Source organism: Podarcis liolepis (assembly GCF_965112155.1).
Source record: "Podarcis liolepis genome assembly, chromosome: 4".
In the NCBI taxonomy this organism is placed as follows: Eukaryota; Metazoa; Chordata; class Lepidosauria; order Squamata; family Lacertidae; genus Podarcis; species Podarcis liolepis.
Genome location: NC_139558.1, coordinates 70,840,015 through 70,862,040, shown reverse-complemented (window position 1 = coordinate 70,862,040; position 22,026 = coordinate 70,840,015). Strand labels below are relative to the sequence as shown.

At 38.4% G+C, this 22,026-nt stretch overlaps 1 protein-coding gene across 2 annotated transcripts in view; it reads right to left on the bottom strand.

Moving 5' to 3' along the window:
* Positions 1–22,026, bottom strand: part of CBLB (Cbl proto-oncogene B) — a 59,991-nt gene that overhangs the window by 32,268 nt on the left and 5,697 nt on the right. For both annotated transcript variants that reach the window (XM_083498581.1, XM_083498582.1), the window contains exons 3-7: positions 17,423–17,673; positions 5,235–5,381; positions 2,633–2,789; positions 1,055–1,176; positions 305–442 (exon numbers count right to left, since the gene is read on the bottom strand). In XM_083498581.1, the coding sequence (XP_083354707.1) occupies positions 305–442; positions 1,055–1,176; positions 2,633–2,789; positions 5,235–5,381; positions 17,423–17,673 (815 nt within the window). The remainder of the gene's footprint in view (positions 1–304; positions 443–1,054; positions 1,177–2,632; positions 2,790–5,234; positions 5,382–17,422; positions 17,674–22,026) is intronic.

Here is a 22,026-nt window from a genome sequence, read left to right as displayed (position 1 = left end):
GAAATACAGTGGTACCTCGGGTTAAGTACTTAATTCGTTCTGGAGGTCCGTTCTTAACCTGAAACTGTTCTTAACCTGAAGCACCACTTTAGCTAATAGGGCCTCCTGCTGCACCGCCAGAGCACGATTTCTGTTCTCATCCTGAAGCAAAGTTCTTAACCCAACCTTCTATTTCTGGGTTAGTGGAGTCTGTAACCTGAAGCGTATGTAACCCAAGGTACCACTGCACATACCACTCTTAGGTACATCCCATCTGTCAAAGAACCAAGATTCTGTATTTAAAGTAGTAAATATTTATACTCACAATCCCTCCCGGCTGCCATCAATCAGAGCTTGAAATAAAGGCTTATTATGAGGTATTGTCTGTAAAATATTTCCATCGCCAGTGACGTATCCAATGGCCCACTGTCCTAGTCGAGTGCAGCTTAATCTGAAAATGTAGCTATAAGGCAATGTTACAAAAACACACTTAACAACATACGAAAAGACCTCCTGGATCAGGCCAAAGGCCCATCTAACCCATTGCCCTCCATGTTGTTTCACCCTCAATTTCCATTAGCTCAAAAATATGGCTAATAGTCAGTGATGATGGGAGATGTGGTCCAGCAACATCTGGAGGGCCAGAGGTTAACCATCTCTCCACTAAAGCTGCAATATGTGGTGCCTATAGCCCAGCCTCTACATGAAAAACATGGGTCCTGTTAAAAGTTAGGAAAACTTTCATTTAAAATTAGAAAGAGGGGTAATAATCCCCCCAGTTCTGAAAGAAAGGTAAAAAAATCTGGAAGCAGCACATTTAAAAGGCTCAGCACTTAAAACAAGGGATCTATGTTTATTAGACTTTACTATGTTCACATAAGTGCATTTTATAATTTTAAAATGCAAATTCAGTCAGGTGAGCAACACCAGGGTTGCAGGTTTTTCCAGTGTAGCTAGGAATCTCAGAAAATATACCAAGTGAACACTGGTCAAAATAGCACAAAGAGCAAAAGGTTTTACTGAACACAAAGGTCAAATGACCCTCTTCTAAGAAGTATTAGCAAAAATGCATTACCTTCCTGGTTTGGTGCTGTATTTTTGTAACCGTGCTTTAACTTCATCGTAAGTCAGAAATGCCATATATCCAGGATGCGTTACAGCTAGGAAGTTCCAGTTTCTTAATATTGAACCCCAAGGCTAAACACAAAGTGAAAAAAATACTGTATTTTTGTCCCATCTTTCCTCCAATCATTGTGGTGGCATACACTGCTATTTCCCCACTACACTTGCGACCATGTGGGGTAGATTAGGCTGAGAAAGAGGGCCAGCTTGAATCTAACAAGCTCACTAAAACATGCTTTTGTAAGTCAGGATTTTGTCCCATGATTTGGTAAAGCAGGCAATGAGCTTCATGCCTGTGGGCTCCCTGCATCTCTCTCTGTGTTACTGGTTTCTGCCATGATTACTTTAAATCACAGTTTATCATTTTGGAAATAAAGGGAAAGTGCTTTAAAGTAAGCATGATTTTTTAAAAAAACACTGAAACCAGCACATGAGGGGATAGGGAGCATGAGAACTGTATCCATCTTAATAAATCATGGTTTATTAAGCCGGGATCTTTATGTCTGAACCAGCACATTGTGACTGGGCCAAGGCCACTCAGTAAACTTCATGGCTAGATGTAAATTTTTGCTCAGCTATCCTCAGTCCAAATTCAACATTCCAGACAGTGACTATATCAAAGTGTCTTACAATGTATGCAAGATATACTTCTGAAGTCTATAGAATTTTTAACATAATTCATTCAATGTACGTGATTAACTTTGATACAATTTAACTGGGGGAAACATGCCTAGGTTCATAGCAGGTGAAGAAAAGCCTACTGTCAGCTAAATATAAACTGTTGCTCCTCATGAAGCAGCTATCAGAACTTTGATCTTCAATCAAAACTAATTCTCTCTCTCTCTTTATATACTGCCTTTAATAAAAATAATATTAACATGATTCACAATACAATAAAACAATGCAATAAAACATAATAGAAAGCTGTAGTACCCAACATCAGGGGCCCAAGAATACAGCAGCAATTTCTATAATCTTACCTAGTGTCAAGTATGCAATTTATCACAGCAGTGATGCATGGTAATATACTAAACCTGCCAACTATTGCAATTGTTATTTGGAGGTATATAGAGTTCAAGAATATAAACAGATCCTATCTCATATTCCCATACCCAGATGTTTAGTTTGTCTGAGTCTTTAAGCTGCCCTCATAAAGGGAAGATTTTTTTTCTTTTCTCATCTGTACTCTCTCCTTACACCATTATATTTATTGTGAAGGTGAGAAAAAAGTAATAGAGGAGCTCTAAGCATAATAAGCAAACTGGTTTTTTTATTTAAAAAGTTAAGCCAAAGATAATTCACACAAATAAAGTTTCCACGATAAACCAAGCCTCAGCTTTTATTCAGTTTTAATAAGACTTTTTTCTTAACATTTTCTCTGAACAAAATGTGGCAAAGATTTTTGTTTTTAACTGAACAAAATGGTATATTGACTTCAACCATTAGTGAATGCTTTGTAGGGTTTAAAGAAACATACTTGGTTGTAGACAACATAGGAAGAGGATGTTCAATATTAGGCTGAATATTTTACCTGGAATAATCTGGTGAAGATATCAAATTCAAAGACTGAAATGTAGTCATTGCAGGTTAAATCAATAGTAGATTTCAAAGCCATTGCTTCCAAACCAGAACTAATCTGATGCACTTCATGCAGACACTGACGGAACACCTTCCAAGGCACTATGGTTCTGTAATGCAAAAACAGTATTGAAGTGTTACACAATATGCTACCATTTTCTAAGTAACATCACATCCTGTAAAATCAGAGCCATGTAGGTTCATGATTACACATCATGTTCGCTTACATCTCCAGGTGAAGAGTTACCAGCAACCTTCTCCTGGCAGCACTATGGCCAGGGGCGAGGAGAGAAGATAGATGATGGAAGGAATTGGTGTCTGAACAGCACAGCAAGATTTTAAGTTGGCACCGGGGGGAGAGCACCATTCAAGGTCTACTTAGGCAGCAAAATTACTTGTGTCAGCACTGGACATGGCTCTGTATCTAGGTAAAGGATACACAAAGGCATGGATATGTGCCTTTGGTGGTGGCAAGCCACACTTTGGAACATACTGGAAATATACCTGGCCAATTCCTTTTTGTAAAAAAATGATTGCCCAGAAAAAAACATTTAATACTGGTTCACAGCCCTTTAAATAATGTGCAGATTTTGAAGGCTTCTTAAAATTGTTATCTTCACATAATTCTTTTCAAAATATTTTCCACTTGTATGATGACAATTATTATCTTTCCCGTGGTTTCCAGTTTATAGGAATGAGTACTATTGCTCAGATCCCAGAATGCACCACCCACAAACGAGAGGTAGCAATACATTTGGGGAAGCTCCAAGGTTTGCAGAAGGAAAAGAAACTGAAAATAGGGAAGGGGAGAACCCAACACAGCACCAAGGACTCAGTGAGCACTTAAGGATGACTGACTATTGAGGGAGGATGGAAAACTGGATGGAAGGAGAAAGCAATGGAGCATCTTGGGTGAACAGCACTGGCTGACTGAAGGAAACACTGTACAAGAGCAGCCGACATTGCTAAACTGTGTTTCAGGTCCCATTTGCTATTCCTGTTATTTGTTCACACTTCAACTCTCTGACAATAGAGTAATTAAAATGCTAAATAAATAGATAACAGTTACTTAAGACCTGAAAATGTGGACTACAGGGGGAAATATTGCTATTGGCTTCAAAGTTAATAGCCCCACCTTTAAATAATATTTAAAAATAGTTCAAACCAGGAAGATGCTGCCCATCATGATTCATATCCAGACAGTAGCTGAATGCTAAATTTTAGCAATAAACTTCTGAAGTCTTAGTGCCATCTCAGCAAATTTCCCAGCTAATATATAGTGTAGACTTTTTTCCTTTTGATTTATTACCGCATGTATTCTTTCCCAATATACCCAGATGTTTCAATAATGCAACTTGCTGAAAGACAAGTAGGTAGATAGGTTGTAGGGTGTGAGGTTTTGAAGAGCCTATACTCCAATAGTTACAGTCACAGACCTGCCATAAGCAATCTTGCCAAAGGAATTTCCTACCTTGAAGCAAAAATAGCTCACAGGGAGTGGCTGTGTAAGAACTCTGTGGTAAACTTCACAGAATAAAATTTTAGATGGCATCAAACTCGCAGAGGTGAGCAGGTTCGTTAATATATGGATTACACAGAAATGAGCTTCAGTCTTTGAGATCATGCTGAATTTCAACACAACCTTTAGCACTAAATAAAGTCATAATCACTTTTCCTAGTACAATAAAGGCACATTTTCTTACTCGTGCAAGGTCAACATGTTACCTTATATATGGTCTGGTGTTTTTTTTAGGGGTATTGTATTTTCTGAGAATTTTAATACAGTATTTTTGTGCATCAGGAAATGTAATACTTAGATAACACCTATCATGATAGCTGTGCAATATTCAAATTTATTACCTTATAAAACCTGTTATCAATAATCACAAACCCACTCCTACCATTTGAATACAGCTACTGAAAATGGACCTTTCAGTCCAATCCTTCCTCAACTGCTGACCACTAGAATGTACAGCTTCATATTGTTAGTTTCAATATTGTTAGTTTTAGTAATCTAATTTTCCTTTTGAACTTTTTATATCTTTTGATTTCCCTTTTGAACTTTTATATCAATTACCTGAATATCAATATTGAGTTTTATTGTGGTTTTTTTGAGTCTCTGTCTCCTTACTGTAATCTGCTTCAAGATATACAATTATATAGCAAATTGGTCTAGAAACAAAGGCTAGAATACAAGCGGCAAAAGATGTGTTGTGAATTTCACTGAGTACAAGTTTAACATGCCTACTGTGTGGTGGCGAGGGGGTGTCTCACTTCTCTTCCTCCATTGCAGCCTCAAGTAACTGTCCAGCACACCTTCTTTGTATTGTCTGGGGTCTGTTAACATCTACTTCAGGCAATTAAGTCTGTTATGAATAGTTTGCAAGGCACTTTAGCCACATCTGGTCAAAACCTTATATGACAAGTGTCTCTTATGTACTTGTCCTTATACATAAATGTTAAAAGGATACTAAAAATGGGGGCGGGGAGACTTCAGGACATCCTTGGGAATCATATGCAACACAAAAAACTTTTGCAAAATTGACTATACTTACTTCTCACCGAAAAACTTCTTCCAGAATTCTGCAGCATCAGCTTTTGTGATACGAAAGTTGTCACCCTGGAACTGACCATTAGGAAAGATTGCCTTGATTTCTGCAAGCATGTGACTGAAGATGAGGGACAGCTTTGTAAGATTTCGCCTTTCAATGAAATAAAACAGGGGGTAAACTAAGCAAAATATACCGAAGAAGTCTCTTGTTTGAAAGGAAAACGAAGACCTGAATTTCAAAAATTCAAAAAGCAACGTGTGTCCCATGTTTTCTTATTTTTAAGACCACATTCATACCACAATTAAACAGTGCTTTAGAAAACATTTGCTAAATAATAATGCCAGTTCTTGGGTACATTTTAAGGTATTTAAATAAAAACAAAAGCCATATATTAAATTTGATAAATTGTTTATGTAGATTCAAAAATCTTCAGTAAGGGAAGTTACTGCATTTTAAAAGGTAAAATATAGCCATATTCAATGCAGTTGTTTCTTAAAACTGTTGAGGCTATGTCATAAGAAACAACAAAAATTGATAGCTCTATTGTTACAAAACAATGCCTCAAGTAGCCACTGTAGGCAATCAGCACCATATAAGAGAAGATTTGTAAGACATAGTAAGACAAAAGAAAACAACTTGTTGATACTTATTGAATGATATCCAGGGAAATCAACTGGTTTTACAAAAGGAAGTGGAATTTATTTTAAACCACACATTAAGTTATTCTAAGGGCAAAACTGCTTTTCACAAAGTTCTTTCTAGCATAGATTTATTTAATGTACGCATAACATTAAATTTCACATTCCTTCCTGCAGAAGCACAGTTTACTTTCAAATAAAAATGAAACATGTTCCAGGTGTACAAAAAGAAATGCAGGCAAAAATACTTTACTAGCCCATTTACTAAAATCCACATGCACATCACAGGTCAGATAGTGAGCCCAAAGAGCTACTTGCTTTGATAAAAATTGCTAATTGTCTTAGGCAAGTAGCAAATTATAAGGTTGGCCTTGATCTCAGCTTTTCAACAGCCTGCAGTTTTCAGTGATTAACACACAGGGAAGATTCACAGACTTGTATTTTTCAATGTACATAGTACTTTACACGCAGTAACATTAGCAAGGAAACAGAAAAATTCTGACCCCAGGGAGCACACAGTCAAAATCTGGGAACCATTCAGAAATTGGAAAAGCAAGGTTGACAATTTAATGTCCCATGATGACTTTGAGTGATGTTATATTGGGGGTATTGTGATTAATTAAAGTGACAGGCAGCTCAGAGACCCAGACCCTGAACAGGGAGGCCCAAGGCTGGCATCAGAGTGAGACCCTGACAGATGGCCAATGATGCCTCTCCTGTGTGCGTTCGAACATATATTTCTCTCCAAACTAGCACACTTTTCTTACTCAAAGTAGTCTGTGGTATGTCACTGATATTTGAAGTGTATGTATTATTAACTTTGTAGTGTTCTTCCTTTTTGTTCTTTTGTAAATTCTATTCTTTAATAAAGTTTGTATTTTTAAAAAAGTCATCTTGGTCTACTAACAAAAGGGAAAGTGCTAAGACACATCCTAAACAATGCTTGTATCAAAAACTCAGTATTAATGAAGTATGTTACTACCCAGGAAAAGTTCTGGAGCTGCCTGAGCCCCAAAGGCAAATTTAATGCACATATTCTGGTAATGCTCAAAATTGTGTCTGACAATATCCAAATGTAAACCAAAACCCAACCCTCCAATTCAGTAATTGTCATACCAAACTGAGCAACAGTATCTTCAAAGGTGCCCAAATCAATGAAGTTTGGAAAGATTTGATCCATCATCTTGATTCAAAAGGGTATCCAATGGTTTCCAAACACAGACCCAAATCTGCTCCTCTAGCTCGGGAACTGTTGTATCAAAATGGTGCTATTTGTAAAGGTTTGTCCCACCGTTTTGATTCAAAATCGTATCCAGTGGTTTCAAAATGTAGACAAAAACAGCTCTATCTTGGGAACCGTCTGTGTGACAATACATCAAGAGGCACCCAAGTTCATAAAGGACAAACCACTTTCCAAAATATATAGTAGATAAACAACATAATTAAACAACTTAGTTAAACTCAGATAGAAAAGTGGTGAGAAACAACTAGGTGGTGAATAAGTTATATCAGTGATTAGATCTTCAGCCTATGTAAGCACAAACAACTATTTCTAAATGTCAACCGTGGCATGCCCTGACCCGCTCTAACAGCTAGAATTTCCCCCCAAAGTGTGTAACCATCATCTCCTACTTGTAGATGAAAACCACTGCATCTTGTTTGTAACCTCAGCAGATAAGATAAATGATCTGTTATCTTTCCCCTGACAACCCCTTAATATTTTCTCTTTAATCTTCTACTCTAGGCTAAACTTACCCAGTTTCTTTAGCTCTTCTTAAGATTTGCCTTTGAAACATTTATAGTCTTTTAGAACTCGTCTACTATATTGTTTCCAATTTGCCAAAAAGATACACAGCTCCACGTGGTATTCCAGATGTGGTCCTAATTTGAAAGGATGCTCTTTTCCTTCCTTGTACTGTAATGCCCCTCCCCGAAAGCACTAGAAACTCCAATGAAACACAGATGAAAATGTATCTGCATGAACAGACCCTAGAACAGGCATAAGCAAACTTGGCCCTCCAGATGTTTTGGGGCTGCAACTCCCATCATCCCTGACCACTGGTCCTGTTATTTAGGGATGATGGGAGTTGTAGTCCCAAAACATCTGGAGGGCCGAGTTTGCCTATGCCTGCCCTAGAACAAGTGTTTCTGATCAGACCACAAGCCAAGCTGGTACTCAGGAAAGGGTGGGGAAGAGACTTCAGAGCAGGAGAAAGGACAGCTCCCCCCCCCCTCACTCGCACCCAAACCTGTTTGTCCAGAAATCAAAGGGGGGCAGTCATTCAGCTTCAACACAGCTCTTGATACCTATCTTTAATATTCATGTCTATGTAATGCATTTTAGCAACACATAACCTTAATATGCCAATAAAGTACAGTGGCACCTTGGTTTACAAACTTAATCTGTTCTGGAAGTCCATTCTTAAACCGAAACTGTTCTTAAACCAAGGCACAGTTTCCCTAATGAGGCCGCCTGCCGGCCGGTGCCCTTCCACTGTTCGGATTCCATTCTTAGACCGAGGTAAGGTGTGCAAACCGGGACACTACTTCTGGTTTTGTGGAGCTTGTAAACCGAATCATTCGTAAACAGGACTGTTCTTAAACCAAGGCACCACTGTATACTGGATGAAATTCAAGGAACCCTCACTAGCCTACAGAGAACACACATCTAGTGGCTTTCAGCATGCAATCACTTTCCTTTAGTCCTGGTGTTTGCAGCTTAGCTTTTGAAGCAGAATTTAATTGGTTGAATCGACAAATATAACAGGTTCTCTTTAAATACCTTCTTCCCAGACTCCAGCTCTGGTCAGGATGGGACTCACATCTATCCTCCCTTCTCCCCTTAGTCAGGTGTTGTCTGTGTGTATTACCTGCAACAGCTCTGCACTGACCAACTAAATCATTTTATTTCACCCTACTACAACCACAACCTGAAATAATATACTGTGGGCAGGAAGGAGGAGAGCACCAACATACATGAATAAATACCTTTAAAATACTTTAAATAAGGTATCTGCAACAAAATGTCCCTGTGTGTTCAAGCCTTCAAAAAAAGGGTTCATGTTCAATACACAAGCCAGTCTGGAATTCAAAGGGTAGAGTGGGGAACCCCAGGAGGGACAAAAGGCCAGTTTTTCTTCTCACCCTCTCCTAACCTGTCAATGGATTCTCAAGTGGCTTCTGTGGCCCGGAGTTACTATCCTTTAGCTTAGGCAGGTTTGAGAGCTACAGCTATTCCTGGACTGGAATAGATGGGACTTCAGTTGCCCATACTTGGGTGACCTGCTTAGATTACTGCAATGTACTCTTTTGTGGGGCTGGCCTAAAAGTCTGGAGGCTGCAGCTAGTGCAGAATATGAATGCTTGGTTAGTAAGTGGGTCAGCCTTATGGGATCATGTGTCAGCAATCCTGAATCATGCACTGGGTATGCAATTGTATTTAAATGTTTTTACAGGTTCTATATGTTTTCAAATATGTTTTTATTTTAAATTGCATTGTTTTATCATTTTGGTGTTTGCTTCCTTCCCTGGGCTCCTTTGAGTGGAAAGAGAGGATACAAATTAATACTAATAAAATAAAATGCAGCTGCAATGAGGCAGAAGCAAAAAGAACAGAAACAGAATTAACTAACTGCAAAAGTCTAGTTTAATAAATATATTTTAAGGAGGTACCAAAATACCATCGGAGATAGTGCCTGTCTGAATTTTGTGTGTGTGTTTGTATAAAATAAGTACTACAGATTACATTTAACTTTCTAATGAAATAATGGGTTCTTATTACAACTTATAATAATGGGTTCTTATTACAACTCAGTATTTTGATCTATATATCATGAAAGGCACATATGTCTTACAAAGCTATTTCAGGACCAAAATCCCACTATTCTTTATTATTTTCACCTGTATGTTTCCCATCTTCACACATGAAGTGCTCTGTCTTTTCTTAATATCATTCTGAAGACTTCAAAAGTGAAAGGAAATAATAGAGCAAGTTTTCCTTTCATCATAAGCATCTTGTTGAATACTGCTCTTCAGTAATGAGCTTGTAGCACTGATTAAAGTGGAAAATAGTAGTTTTGTTTCTTTTCATAAAGCTGAAAGGAAAACCCTCCTACACTCTCCTTCTCAAGACTGAATCCCCACTTTGTTGCTCAAGCATCTTGCTCACATTATGGAACCTTTTTTTACAGATACAGAATCTCCCACACAACTTCTCACAACACTAATTTCTTATAAGCCATATTACTCAATGTAAGACTGGAGAGAAGGCCTGATCTCCCCATGAGGCTATGGGCATTTTCATTGAGGTATTGGTATGAGTAATACAACTAGATAATCCAAACTCAGCGCAAGCATTCAGCACGGTAACATTGCTGGCCATTTGGTCTCTTAGCATGTCAAATTGTGATTGGCCAGTACAAGCCACTACCTCTGAGCCACTCACCTTCTTCTCAAATCATCACAGGAAATAAGACAGGAAATCTATTATCAATAGACTGCAACTTGTTTAACTGTGGGCATTAATCATACAGGGAAATAATCAGACACAGGTCTACATGCTGCAAAAGTATTTCGCTTGATTGTTAAATGATGTGCTACTTGAGACTGTCTACCAACTTTAAATATTCATACACAACAAATATTCCACTTTTTGCAAATCATGATAAAAGCTGTGAATAAGGCACTTGCTTTATTTCCATTTCACTAATCTTCATATAAACTTCTTCTTCTTCTTCTATTCCAAAGCGAGCATGTCAAAAACAAAATTTCCCAAGCCCTACGTTTGTTTGGGAGGAATATCTATATATCCCATTTACCAAGAGTATCTATGTATTCACAGTGCCAGAGCCAACACAGCTTACTAAGCAGTTCCCAACACCTTGATTTCCTGACTATTATGAAAATGGTTCAGATACGAGTCTTCAAACTCACAAGGCATAGTGTCTACTGTTGAAAGGGCAAACTATACCAGAACTCAAGTGAAAGATGTGTAAGCTGCAATATGCTACCAATAATTTAAGTCAGTATGACCATTTTTCTTCTGAAAGCTGCAGTGCATAATATTCCCTAACACTCTTTCCTCAGATTCAAAAGCCCACAAATAGCGTATATAAATGAGTTACATCAGATGCTTAAGATGGAAGAAATAACAACTAGAGAAAAAGCTACAAGAAATGTATGCAGGTAATTAGAAATTCCACTGCAGTAGGAATCCCATGTCCAGCCACAAATTATATGTCTATGAAAAAATATTCTGTGGGCCTGCAGAATGCTCACACTCTTCATTTGTTCAAAACGCTGCTACTGCTGAATTTGCATTTTGCTAAGCCATTCCTGCCTATCATTTACCTGCAGTGGAGTTGCTTCCAACAGCGTCACTTTTCCAGCTTAAGATTTCAGAAACCTGTATAGGCTTGATACACTTATCTTCACACTACAGGTCTATACTGCTAAGACCCAAATACATTCCACTAATTTGTTCTAGGCAAGGTTTTTCGGTTTATTATTTTATTGCTATTTTAAATATATCTATCTTTAAAGAACCCACTGAATTCAAGGGACTTACCTGGGAATAAGTCCTACTGCACTAAATGAGTTTCTTCTGAGACATGCACGTAATTGTGCTGCTATGCTATCAAAGGGAACAAAATGTTCAGATCTCTACATGCAATGAAAGGCCAATTCTATACAGTGGTACCTCGGGTTACATACGCTTCAGGTTACATACGCTTCAGGTTACACACTCCACTAAGCCAGAAATAGTGCTTCAGGTTAAGAACTTTGCTTCAGGATAAGAACAGAAATTGTGCTCCGGCGGCACGGCGGCAGCAGGAGGCCCCATTAGCTAAAGTGGTGCTTCAGGGTAAGTACAGTTTCAGGTTAAGAATGGACCTCCGGAACAAATTAAGTACTTAACCCGAGGTACCACTGTACACACATACGGCAAATTCCTCAATAATGTTTTAAATTGGACCAGGATCCAAAGAGCCCTACACTGGTATGGAAGCACTTGTGTGTACCTATGGGATAACTGCCAGTTTTCCTTTCCAGCTGCAGCTCCTCACAACTTGACGAATATAATTCACAGTGTGCATGTGGAACACCACACATAGCACATTTCCAGCATTTTGTGTTCAACAGAAACCTAAACAAAAAGCTATAGGATAGACCATTTTGCTGAGTTTCCCTACAGAAGAGAAACTAACAAAAATCCCCCCTACAGATGCAACAGCAGGTTTATATCTAATGGGAGTGGGGGTTGGTTGCCTTGCTTATGGTTCTCTTATTCGTATCTCAGCACATAGTATTAGGGAGAAAAATCTAAGCACAAGCTGCTTGACAGTGGAATGGTGATGGACTCTCCTTTAAGCAGAAGTTGGATGGCCATCTGTCATGTGTGCTTGAGTTGAGATTCCTGCAATGAAGGGGGTTGGACTAGATGACCCTTGGGGTCTCTTCTAACTCTAAATTCTACAATACTAACCATAAAAGGAATGCATACATTCCATACAGATACAGTACAGAAAGTGGGGTGGGGTGAGCAGGGACAGGAAAAAGAAAACCATTAAGTTCTTAGCAGTAAGACTGACTTAATGTATTTAATTTATGCTGCCTATCTTTAAGGTTCTCCCAATCCAAATGTTATCAACAGCTCTGAAACATAAAAGCAACACTCATTTATTAAGTTTAATTGAAGATTGGATACATTTTGATTAGCTTAAGGGGCTTTAGAGGAGGCACTGTTGGTGATTATTTGCACTGCAGACCTTAAAGCATTTACTGTTCTAATCACTGAGAGAAGGAACTAGACCTAGTGATTTTATTCATAAACGGCACCAGCTCATTGCTTCTGCACTGCAAAAACAGTAGTTTACTGGTAATCTTAATAGCTAACTTGGAGGGGAAAGGGTTTAACTCCACAAGCACATTATTATTTATTGCTCTTATCATAGAACAATGATTAGGCAGGTTGTAACATAACCAGATTACACACTATTTGGCATCAGAAGGATCACTGCTTGCAAGCAATGTGGTACTTTTAAAAAGGAAAAATATAGTTTGGGCTACATGAACAACAGGGATAATGCAAACATTTACTGTATAGGCGACCACCTCTCATCTGGATACCAACTGAGTCAACAACAAACTATATCACTAAATGTCTCTGATCAGCACTGATTTTATTATGAAGCTCTGAAAGCCATTACTGTTCATTCTTCACAGAGTATTAATTAATAGGATTAAAAGTAAAAGATCAATACCATCAGGATGTTGCTTCCTTTTCATATTTCAAATAAGATCTGTGTCTACTCTAATGTTAAGGCAGCATGCAAACAGCTTCTCTGGAACAAGGATGGAGAAATGTGATCCTCCAGATGAGACAATTGATCATGCTGGCTAGATCCCCAAAACTGGAGGGCCACAAGTCCCCTGTCCTGGATTAAACTGACACACACTCAGGAAATTTTGACAAAATGATGACACCAAAATACAAACAAAAGCAAACCAACAACACCCCCAACATGATCTGAGAAACATATACCAGGAAGAATCCGAGCCACTGCACATTGCATCAGCCACAGTTTTTTAACACTTCTCACAGGCACATCCAGAACACACTGCAATAGTAACATCTGGAAATGGTCAAGGCATGCAACATTATGGCCAGATCTGTCTTCTCCAAGAAAGGGTGTAGCTGTAGTGGGTACAATAGCCAAAAGCAGAACAAAAGCACTCCTGGCCACAGCATTCACCTGGGCATCCAGAAGCACACCCAAACTGCAAACCTGATCCTCTACAGGGAATGCCACTCCATCAAGAACAGTATGTACTCCCACTCCAGATCAATGTGTCTACTGGCCATCAATACCTCTCTCTAGTCTGGATTGAGCTTCCACCTGTTAGCCATCTACAGTCCATCACTGCATCCAGGCAATGGTTAAAAGGTTCTATAATCACCTGTGTGTTCTTTCATTGCTGTTTTAGTCCTCTACCTAAGCATTTCATTAAATAACCAAGGAACAGAGTTCAATACAATGAGCAGGGGCACTTGGGAGTGATCCTATCAACCAATCCAGGTCATCTTCCCATTCCACAGATCAACCAGGGATTTTGTGGGATTGTCAGCTAATTTGGCTGGCCTCCATGTTTTCAGATAAGAATCATCTCTCTTTTATCAAACTCTTTAACAGCAACTAAGTATGCTTAAATTAGCAATTTTAAGAAGTACATTTTAGCATTAGAATGCACGTAAAACACTCAGGCAATAACTTCATCACGGCAGTATGCCTGGACTTAAGGAGGTTTTGATTTGTTTTTGTCACAGACTGCCAGAATATATTTCTGAAAAAGACAGCAATGTGCCACTTCAAAGTACTTCCTCTTTTAAAAAAAATTCTACCAGGCTTTCATATTTCTAATTAAGACATTCTGTTCTGAAAAAAACTGTTCAAATAAGCAACATTAAGTTACAACTAAACACAGCTTAGGGATATTTATTCACCAGTTTGAGCTCTCCTTTGCCATGAATTGTAAAGTTCACAAAGGATTAGCCATACCTATTTTAAAAACATTTTAAAAAATGTTTTAAAAACATTATCCTGTTTGCTTTAACAGGGAAATGGTTTGTGTGACAATAGGAAGTAAACTGAGAATCACTGGCCAAGTTCAGACATAACAAGCCAACCAGTTTGTTACATGAATATAAATGGAGGACCTCATGCTTCTAGTTACGTATGTCAGTGGTCCAGTTCAGATGCAAGAACCTAGCACAAGCCTCAAGTAAATGTGTCTTCCCCTCCCCCTTTGTATGCAAGGGACAAAGATCAAAGCTTTCACTAACAGTAGCAAACTGTAGTTTCTTGCTGTTTTCAGGTGGCAAATGGCAATTTATTCAACCAATTTTATTAATAAGCTATGGAACTTCAAAACTCCTCCTGCTGAACACAAATAAGGGGGAGCAAGCTTGCCTGAGCATGTGCCAGCTCACCCATGTGGCAATACATGGTATGTTGTTACATCTGAACTGATTCACTAACGTTGAGTCATGAAGAAGACAGTGTTCATCCACCCTCTCAAAGAAACTGAAGACCCAGATCAGCATACTACTCACTTATGTTTCCACTGCTTCTTGGTTTTCATAGTTGCTCTCTAATATGGAGGCAGAAGTGGGACTTGCAAAAATATATATATACAGTGTTCTCTTTCAGTGTTCATGCCGGGCAATCACTTCCTCTTTCAAGATACAGGCCACTTCCCAACTGCATGTGTTTGGCACGCATATGAACTCTTTTGCACACTGTTTTTGCCATGAAAAGGAAGCGGGATAGAATAGGGCAGGCTTAAGCGTATCCCACTGATGCGCACGGTGCCTCGGAATGCAATCCCCAAACAAATGGGGAGTTGCCTGTACTCCTTTTCGCTCCTCCTCTTTCTTGATTTTCCACCCCCACTCCAGCAAGATACTGAGGATTAGGTTGGGTTGCGGTGGCAGCAGAACTTAGGCTTGTTGTTTTTTCTACTTCTGTAAATGTCCAGGTTCACTGAGAATGCTTATTACCTGCCTCTTGTTGTTTCTCAAAGCCGGATTTGTAAGAAGTACAATCCAATGCAAGTTTAGCGAGAAGCAAGCCTGGATTCGATGGGATTTATTCCCTACTAAGTATGTTTCAGATAGCAACCTACATCATCTATTTCCATTTGAATTTTACTTGGCATCACTCAATGATGCATACATTCAAATGCAACACCACATGGTGCTAGCCACAGTTATTATAAAAAAACTTCTCCACTCTTAAACCCGTGTTTTGAAGTGATGTTTTCCCTTGCATCTGACATTACATGGGAGCTACAAACTGTGTAAGGATTTTATAAAGAAAGGGGAGGAGGAGGAATGTCCCTGTCAAATGCAAAGTAGCATGACTAACTTGCTATTTGCAGCTTGGCCTATTAACGTCAACAACAGAACCACACTTTGAGAATGAAAGAGTATCATAAGCAGTACTATTTTACTATGCTCTTTAACACACACTCAAAAGTTCACACATGCTCCATTACACATAAACTCTTTATGGGTGCATTTGTTTTACGTAAGAAATGAAGAAAACCTTTTCCATAGTTTAAAAAGCTTTGAGACATTAATTTCCATTTGAATCTTCCACCCTTGCTTAACATCCACGTCTCTTCACTCTTGCATGATTCCTTCACAAAGCAACATTCTTAATTATTATATTCTTTCCTGCTACTTTCTCAAGCACATACAAAACTTAACTTGCTCAGAAAATAATTTCACTCAAATCAATATATGAAGTAGCTTTTCTTGCCACTAGGATTCAAGACTAAAATACCTAGTATGAATGCCTAGTCTTTTAAATAAATGTTGAGCTCCATGACACAACTTTGGCAGGATCTCTACAGGCCACAAAGGACATGATTGTTGAACAAATAAAATCAGAAATAAAGAAATGTCCAATAAGTACTTTTAACTGTTTGCAACAGTGATTAAGTCAGATTTTTTGGTGTACCATGAACACTGCAGAATTGCTCCTGCCCTTGAGTGGGATAAACTAAGAAACCTTAGCTTCCTGTTACTTTCAAAACCAGGAATCATGTTTTTCCCCGCTAACTATCCATGATAGCTATTCCCTAAGCCTTGGTTGTTACTGGCTTGCCAATTATACAACAAACCATAATTTCTGGTTCAGATATAATGGGAAGCTAAGGCTTCCTGGTTTTCTACAACAGAGAAAAAATGTTGGGGCTATGTATCTCAATATGCTGCTTGTTCACAAGAAACCATGATAAGCCAGAATGATTGGCTTATTATTAAGGATGATCATTGTCACCAACACCTTACTTCATGAAACCAGGAAAACAAGTGTCAAATTAATATTTTGGAAGTGTTGACAAATCCAGCACCAAACTCACATTGGCCACAAAGCATCTCCAAAACTATTTTACATAAATACTGAATGGAACTACCTCCATTCCACTTTCAAATTTCCAAATGCATAAGCAGGGTCACCAACATGGTTCCCAAAGGGAGACAGGCACCCAAGAGTTCTTCCCTGGTACCCTCAAGGTCCCTCTCCGCACTGAAATTAGACTTGAATATGCATTCTATTGAAACCAATAGAATAGGATGCAGTGTGTGCTTGATTGCAGAGTGTGTTTGAACCCATAGCTGTTTCTCCAGTTTGCATATATGCCCATAGGCCCAAAAAGATAGGTAACCCTGCTGTTAGTTTACATGCATCATGAAAGCAAACCTCCAACTATGGCACTCTAAAGAGGCTATATTCCTGTACAATATGAACTGTACATAAAAAGTAAGACTTCATAAGAAAACAGTTGCATCAGAAGTTCACTTAAAAGTTATGAATACTATAGAAATTTTTAAAAATGCAATGAGTTACTAGTTGACCTTCAGGTCGCTGTTTTCAGAAAATAAACATTATGTCCTCAAATAGTTAAGTATCCAAATACTGCTGAAATATACAAATAAAGTTGTGCTAGAATTGGCCATGACCAATTGGCCAAACAAAGTTTTCTTACCTGTCCTGTGATTGCTCTTCATACATCCTCTCTTTCCCCTCTTTAAAAAGTCTTATAGCCCGTTTTGATTTTTTCATGAGACTGTCAATATAGATTTTAAAATATTCATTTTCACTGAGCTGTGCAAGTTTCTGGTTGTCGTCATACTTGCTCAATATAAGTCGCAAGTGTTGATAGGTATCTGGTAAAATGTCAAGTATATAAGGTGGGCTGTTTTTCAACTGAAGTTTGGGGTTCTGACACAGTCTCACCTAGAAGCAAAGAACAATTAAATTTCACGTGAATGATAAATTATCTAAATAGATAAAACTTTATTGTATATCAAAGACAGCATTGGAAGCATATATTTAAGCCAAAACATTGTATATTGTCCCAAGCAATCCTAGCTTTGCTGATGAAACAAGAACCATTTGGTCAGGAATGCGCTGCAGACATTTGTAGCATGGAAGAACATAAAATAGCTAATTTCAAATGTACAGGAAAACAACAGCTTTCACACTCCCTCCTCCCACCTCTTCTTTCATTGCTGCAAGGAAACCCAATCTTGATTTGAAAACTAAGAATACCACACGATGTCCAAACTTGTGGGGCTGAAAACATGGTTTGATCCTGGTTCAGATGTCATATGGAAATATGGCTAGTTCAAAATCAAGAACAAATGCTTTCTATTTCCTGGTGGACATGAAAGAAAAGAAGAGGAGTGCATGTGAACCCAATGCCCACTGCAGCTTATTCTTATACTGGGAAACGATTTCCTGTTACCTCTGAACTGATTCAAGTTTATAAGACTGAAAAATATAAATCCCAAGCAACAATTGGAAGCAGTGTCCAAAACCAATGAGTTGTATATCAAGTGAAGTAAAAGAACTACAGAACACATAACTGATGCCAGGTTAATGACATTAAAATTTAGGGGGAAAATTTAGCAGTCTTTTAACATTGTTTTCACTACCGGTGTGACTAAGTATATTTATGAGGCAACAGCTGATGCTGTCACACTATGAAGGAAAGGAGCTACCATTCACAGAACTTGTACTCATACAAGTTCAGCTCTTCATTCAAGATGCAACAATGCTGGATGCTATCCATTGCTGACATAAACTTCAATAAAGAATTTAGCGATGTAAACATGTGAAAAGATATCAACAGCAGGAATGCATAAATAGAAAACTACTGAAATCAAGACTGAATCAAGACTTAAGATGAAAGGGGGAATATATATATAAAACACCACTGTTAATTCTACATCCTATGACAGGCATAGGCAAACTCTGGCCCTCGAGATGCTTGGGACTACAATCCCCATCATCCCTAGCTAACAGGACCAGTGGTCAGGGATGATGGGAATTGTAGTCCCAAACATCTGGAGGGCCAGAGATTACCTATGCCTGTCCTATGAGGATGGTCCAACACCACAAATATATGCATTAACATATATGCGTTAACAATAAGCAAGAAGTCATCAGCTATTGCAATAAAAAAGCTGACCCATTCAACTGTAGCTTAGTTACCAATTACAAAACATGCTCCAAACTGAGGAAACATTTATTCTGGTAGTAAGTGTTCATTAACTTTTACTGGTTGGATTTTTCTTTTCTAGTAAGTACCTAGTGCTTTAAGTAATATGAAATTAAACAACAACATGCATGCAACAAGTGATAAATATTTTCCTGACTACAACCAAATTATGCAGGAAATAAATATTTGGTCAGTTAAAATGTTAGCAAGGGTCAAATATCTGGTTCTGTGAAATTACAATATTGAGCTTTTGAGGGAGAAGAACCACAATATTTGAAGCTGCAAGCACCTGCTTCAGACATTATGAGGATTGAGAGTGCCTGACCAGGCTTCTATGAGATCTTTGTTCCAGGCCAGTGTGGTGTAGTGGTTAGAGTGGGGAACCAAGGTGCAAATCCCCACAGAGCCACAAAGCCCACTGGGTAACCTTGAGCCACTCACAATATCTCTCAGCCTAACTTACCTCACAGTGTTAAATGGACCTGGAGGGGAGTGCATGTGCCACCTTACACTAATAATAATAATAATAATAATAATAATAATAATAATAATAATAATAATAATAATAATAGGACCTCTGAAGCATTCTACCTTAAACCATTCTTCCAAAGGGCTAACTCCATCCCAAACTGAAAATGCTAAGTCATTGCTGGAAAAAATGTAAACGACTGAAGCACTTACTTCATCTACTAACAAAATATTGAGCAGCAACCCAGTCATAGATAATACACTCTCAGAGCTCCATTTCTAACTTTTAAGTGTGAAATTTGAACACACAACTCCTCCAGCTACTCTTCTTTAAATATTCTGTAGTGTCCACAGTGGAAACATATTCTCCTACTGGAATTAGCAGCAGCAACAATACCTGAGCACGGTGGGATTGGATATTTTACATCATACCCTAGTCAAATCATTGGTCTATCCAGTTTAGAAACTGAGATATGAAAGCTAGGAGCTAAATGGCACCTTAAACCTAGGTTATGGGCTCAACAACAGAATGTCTAGGTGCATATTTTATAACAAGAATACAAAGCTGAAAATGAATGAACTGCAGCTAAAATCTTATGTTCATTTTTCACGTGGTCTAGTCCTCATCTGAAGACTGCAAAAAGCAAAGCCATGCTTCCCCTGGCTGCCCCCCTAATACTCTTAAGAGGGTTCCTTCTCGAATCTTCAGAAAGTGGCTGGAAGTGGGGAGGCAGAAAAAGGTCCTCCTTTCCTTCCACTCTGCAGACAAGCCCTGGATTCTCCCTACACTCCCTTTCCTTCATATAAATATATATTTTTGGCACCAAAATGAACGCATATTAAAGGCCTCTACAACTGATGGCAGAGACACCCACCTTGAGTGTTCAGTTTGAAAACCTAAGATTTAAGGGTCCTCCAATGATCCCACTCCAAAATTTGTGAGAGTGTGAGGTAGATAACTGGCTATTGTATTTCAAATTAAAAGCACATCATACATTAAAAGTACATTAAACAAGACAACTTAAACCTAAACAAAACATGTTGGGTTTAAAAGAAAAGAAAGTTTTTAGGTCCCCAATCCATGCACGTTTTACTTGGGAGGAAGCCCCATTGAACTTGGTTGGGATTTACTTCCGAGTAACAGTGGCAATTTTAATCTGAAATCTTAGGCGCAGTACTGCACCCTGAACTCAGAAACTGCTCGCGTTTATGAAATTCCCGGTCACAAAACGCGCCTAGAACAATGGGAGTTTCGAATGCTGGGTTTATCTAGTTCTATCTAGATAGCTCTTCAGTCTTTCAGTCAGGGGTATTCTGAACCCTACCTGGAAAGGCCAGGGATAGAACCAGGAATTCTGTATGCAAAGCAGATGCTCTACCACTGAGCTGTAGCCATCCCCTATTCTTACACTGTGTGTTAGCTTTCTTTTATTGTCATCCAGCCTGGAGGCCAGATGTCAAGCAGAAATGCAAGATATAAATATTTTAAATAAACAAACAAAACATCCAAGTGGCTTTTCAAACTGTAATTAGCCTCTCCTATGAAGTGTATGCAATTTGTTTATTTCACATTATACAGCTCTACATTTGCCATCCATATAGATTTATACTGTCTGACATGTAAAACGTAGCACTGGACACAAACTTACTGAATCCAATCAAATTCAGGCAGCACAATCAAAATGTCCATTACCTTCTGCTTACATAATAAGGTACTGAAATGAACAATAATTTGTGTAGCTTCCAAGAGTTCCAAACACTGCCTCCAAAGTTGTCTAGGGATGTTTATCTCCACCACTATCACCACCAAAAACAACATTAACATCTTAAGTGATTGTGCTACCATCTCTTAGGACACAGGATACCACACCATTCCTGCAATGAATTATTAATGGCTTGTTTTAACAGATTTTTATTGCATATCTCTTATTATGAAACTTTTTAATATGGAGCTATGGACAATAATCTGTCATTTTTGTTATGAAACACTTGGAGTGAAATATATACAGAAAAACTGCACAGTGATTATTTAGATATTTAAAAGATAAGCCATCATTTTAATTTGTATACTGATTTTTTGTAGAATATGCAACAAACTTGTGCTTATCTATCAGATCATCTGGACGATAAATAACAGGCTTTTAAATACAGCTCCAAACCAGAGAAGCCTTTGGCACTATGTGACTGAAAACGAACCATAGCAAGCCTTACCCTCATGTGCCACACACATGGGAAGGAGTTTAAAAGCTTCCACTTTCAGTTCTGTAAAATCTGATGTGCCCCGTTACCTAAGGTAGTGGGGGGGGGGGAGTAGCTTAATCTAACTATATTTGGAGCAAACATGATTCTGCTTTTTCTTAACTAACCATTGGTAGAATAAGCCAAATTTCCTCAAATTTGGCATAAAGGCTTCATTCGCAACACATGCTATGTGAAACTACAGCTTACCATTACCAGGACCACACAAACATGTGGATTCCTAGAGAGAAACTCGGAGCCACAGCCACTTTATTCCTCCCTGCACTGAGCCTTTGGCTTATTAACATTCTATGCTCTTTTAAATGTGTTTGGGGGGTGGGGTTGGTTTGTTTTATTATATATTTCATGTTTTCATTTTG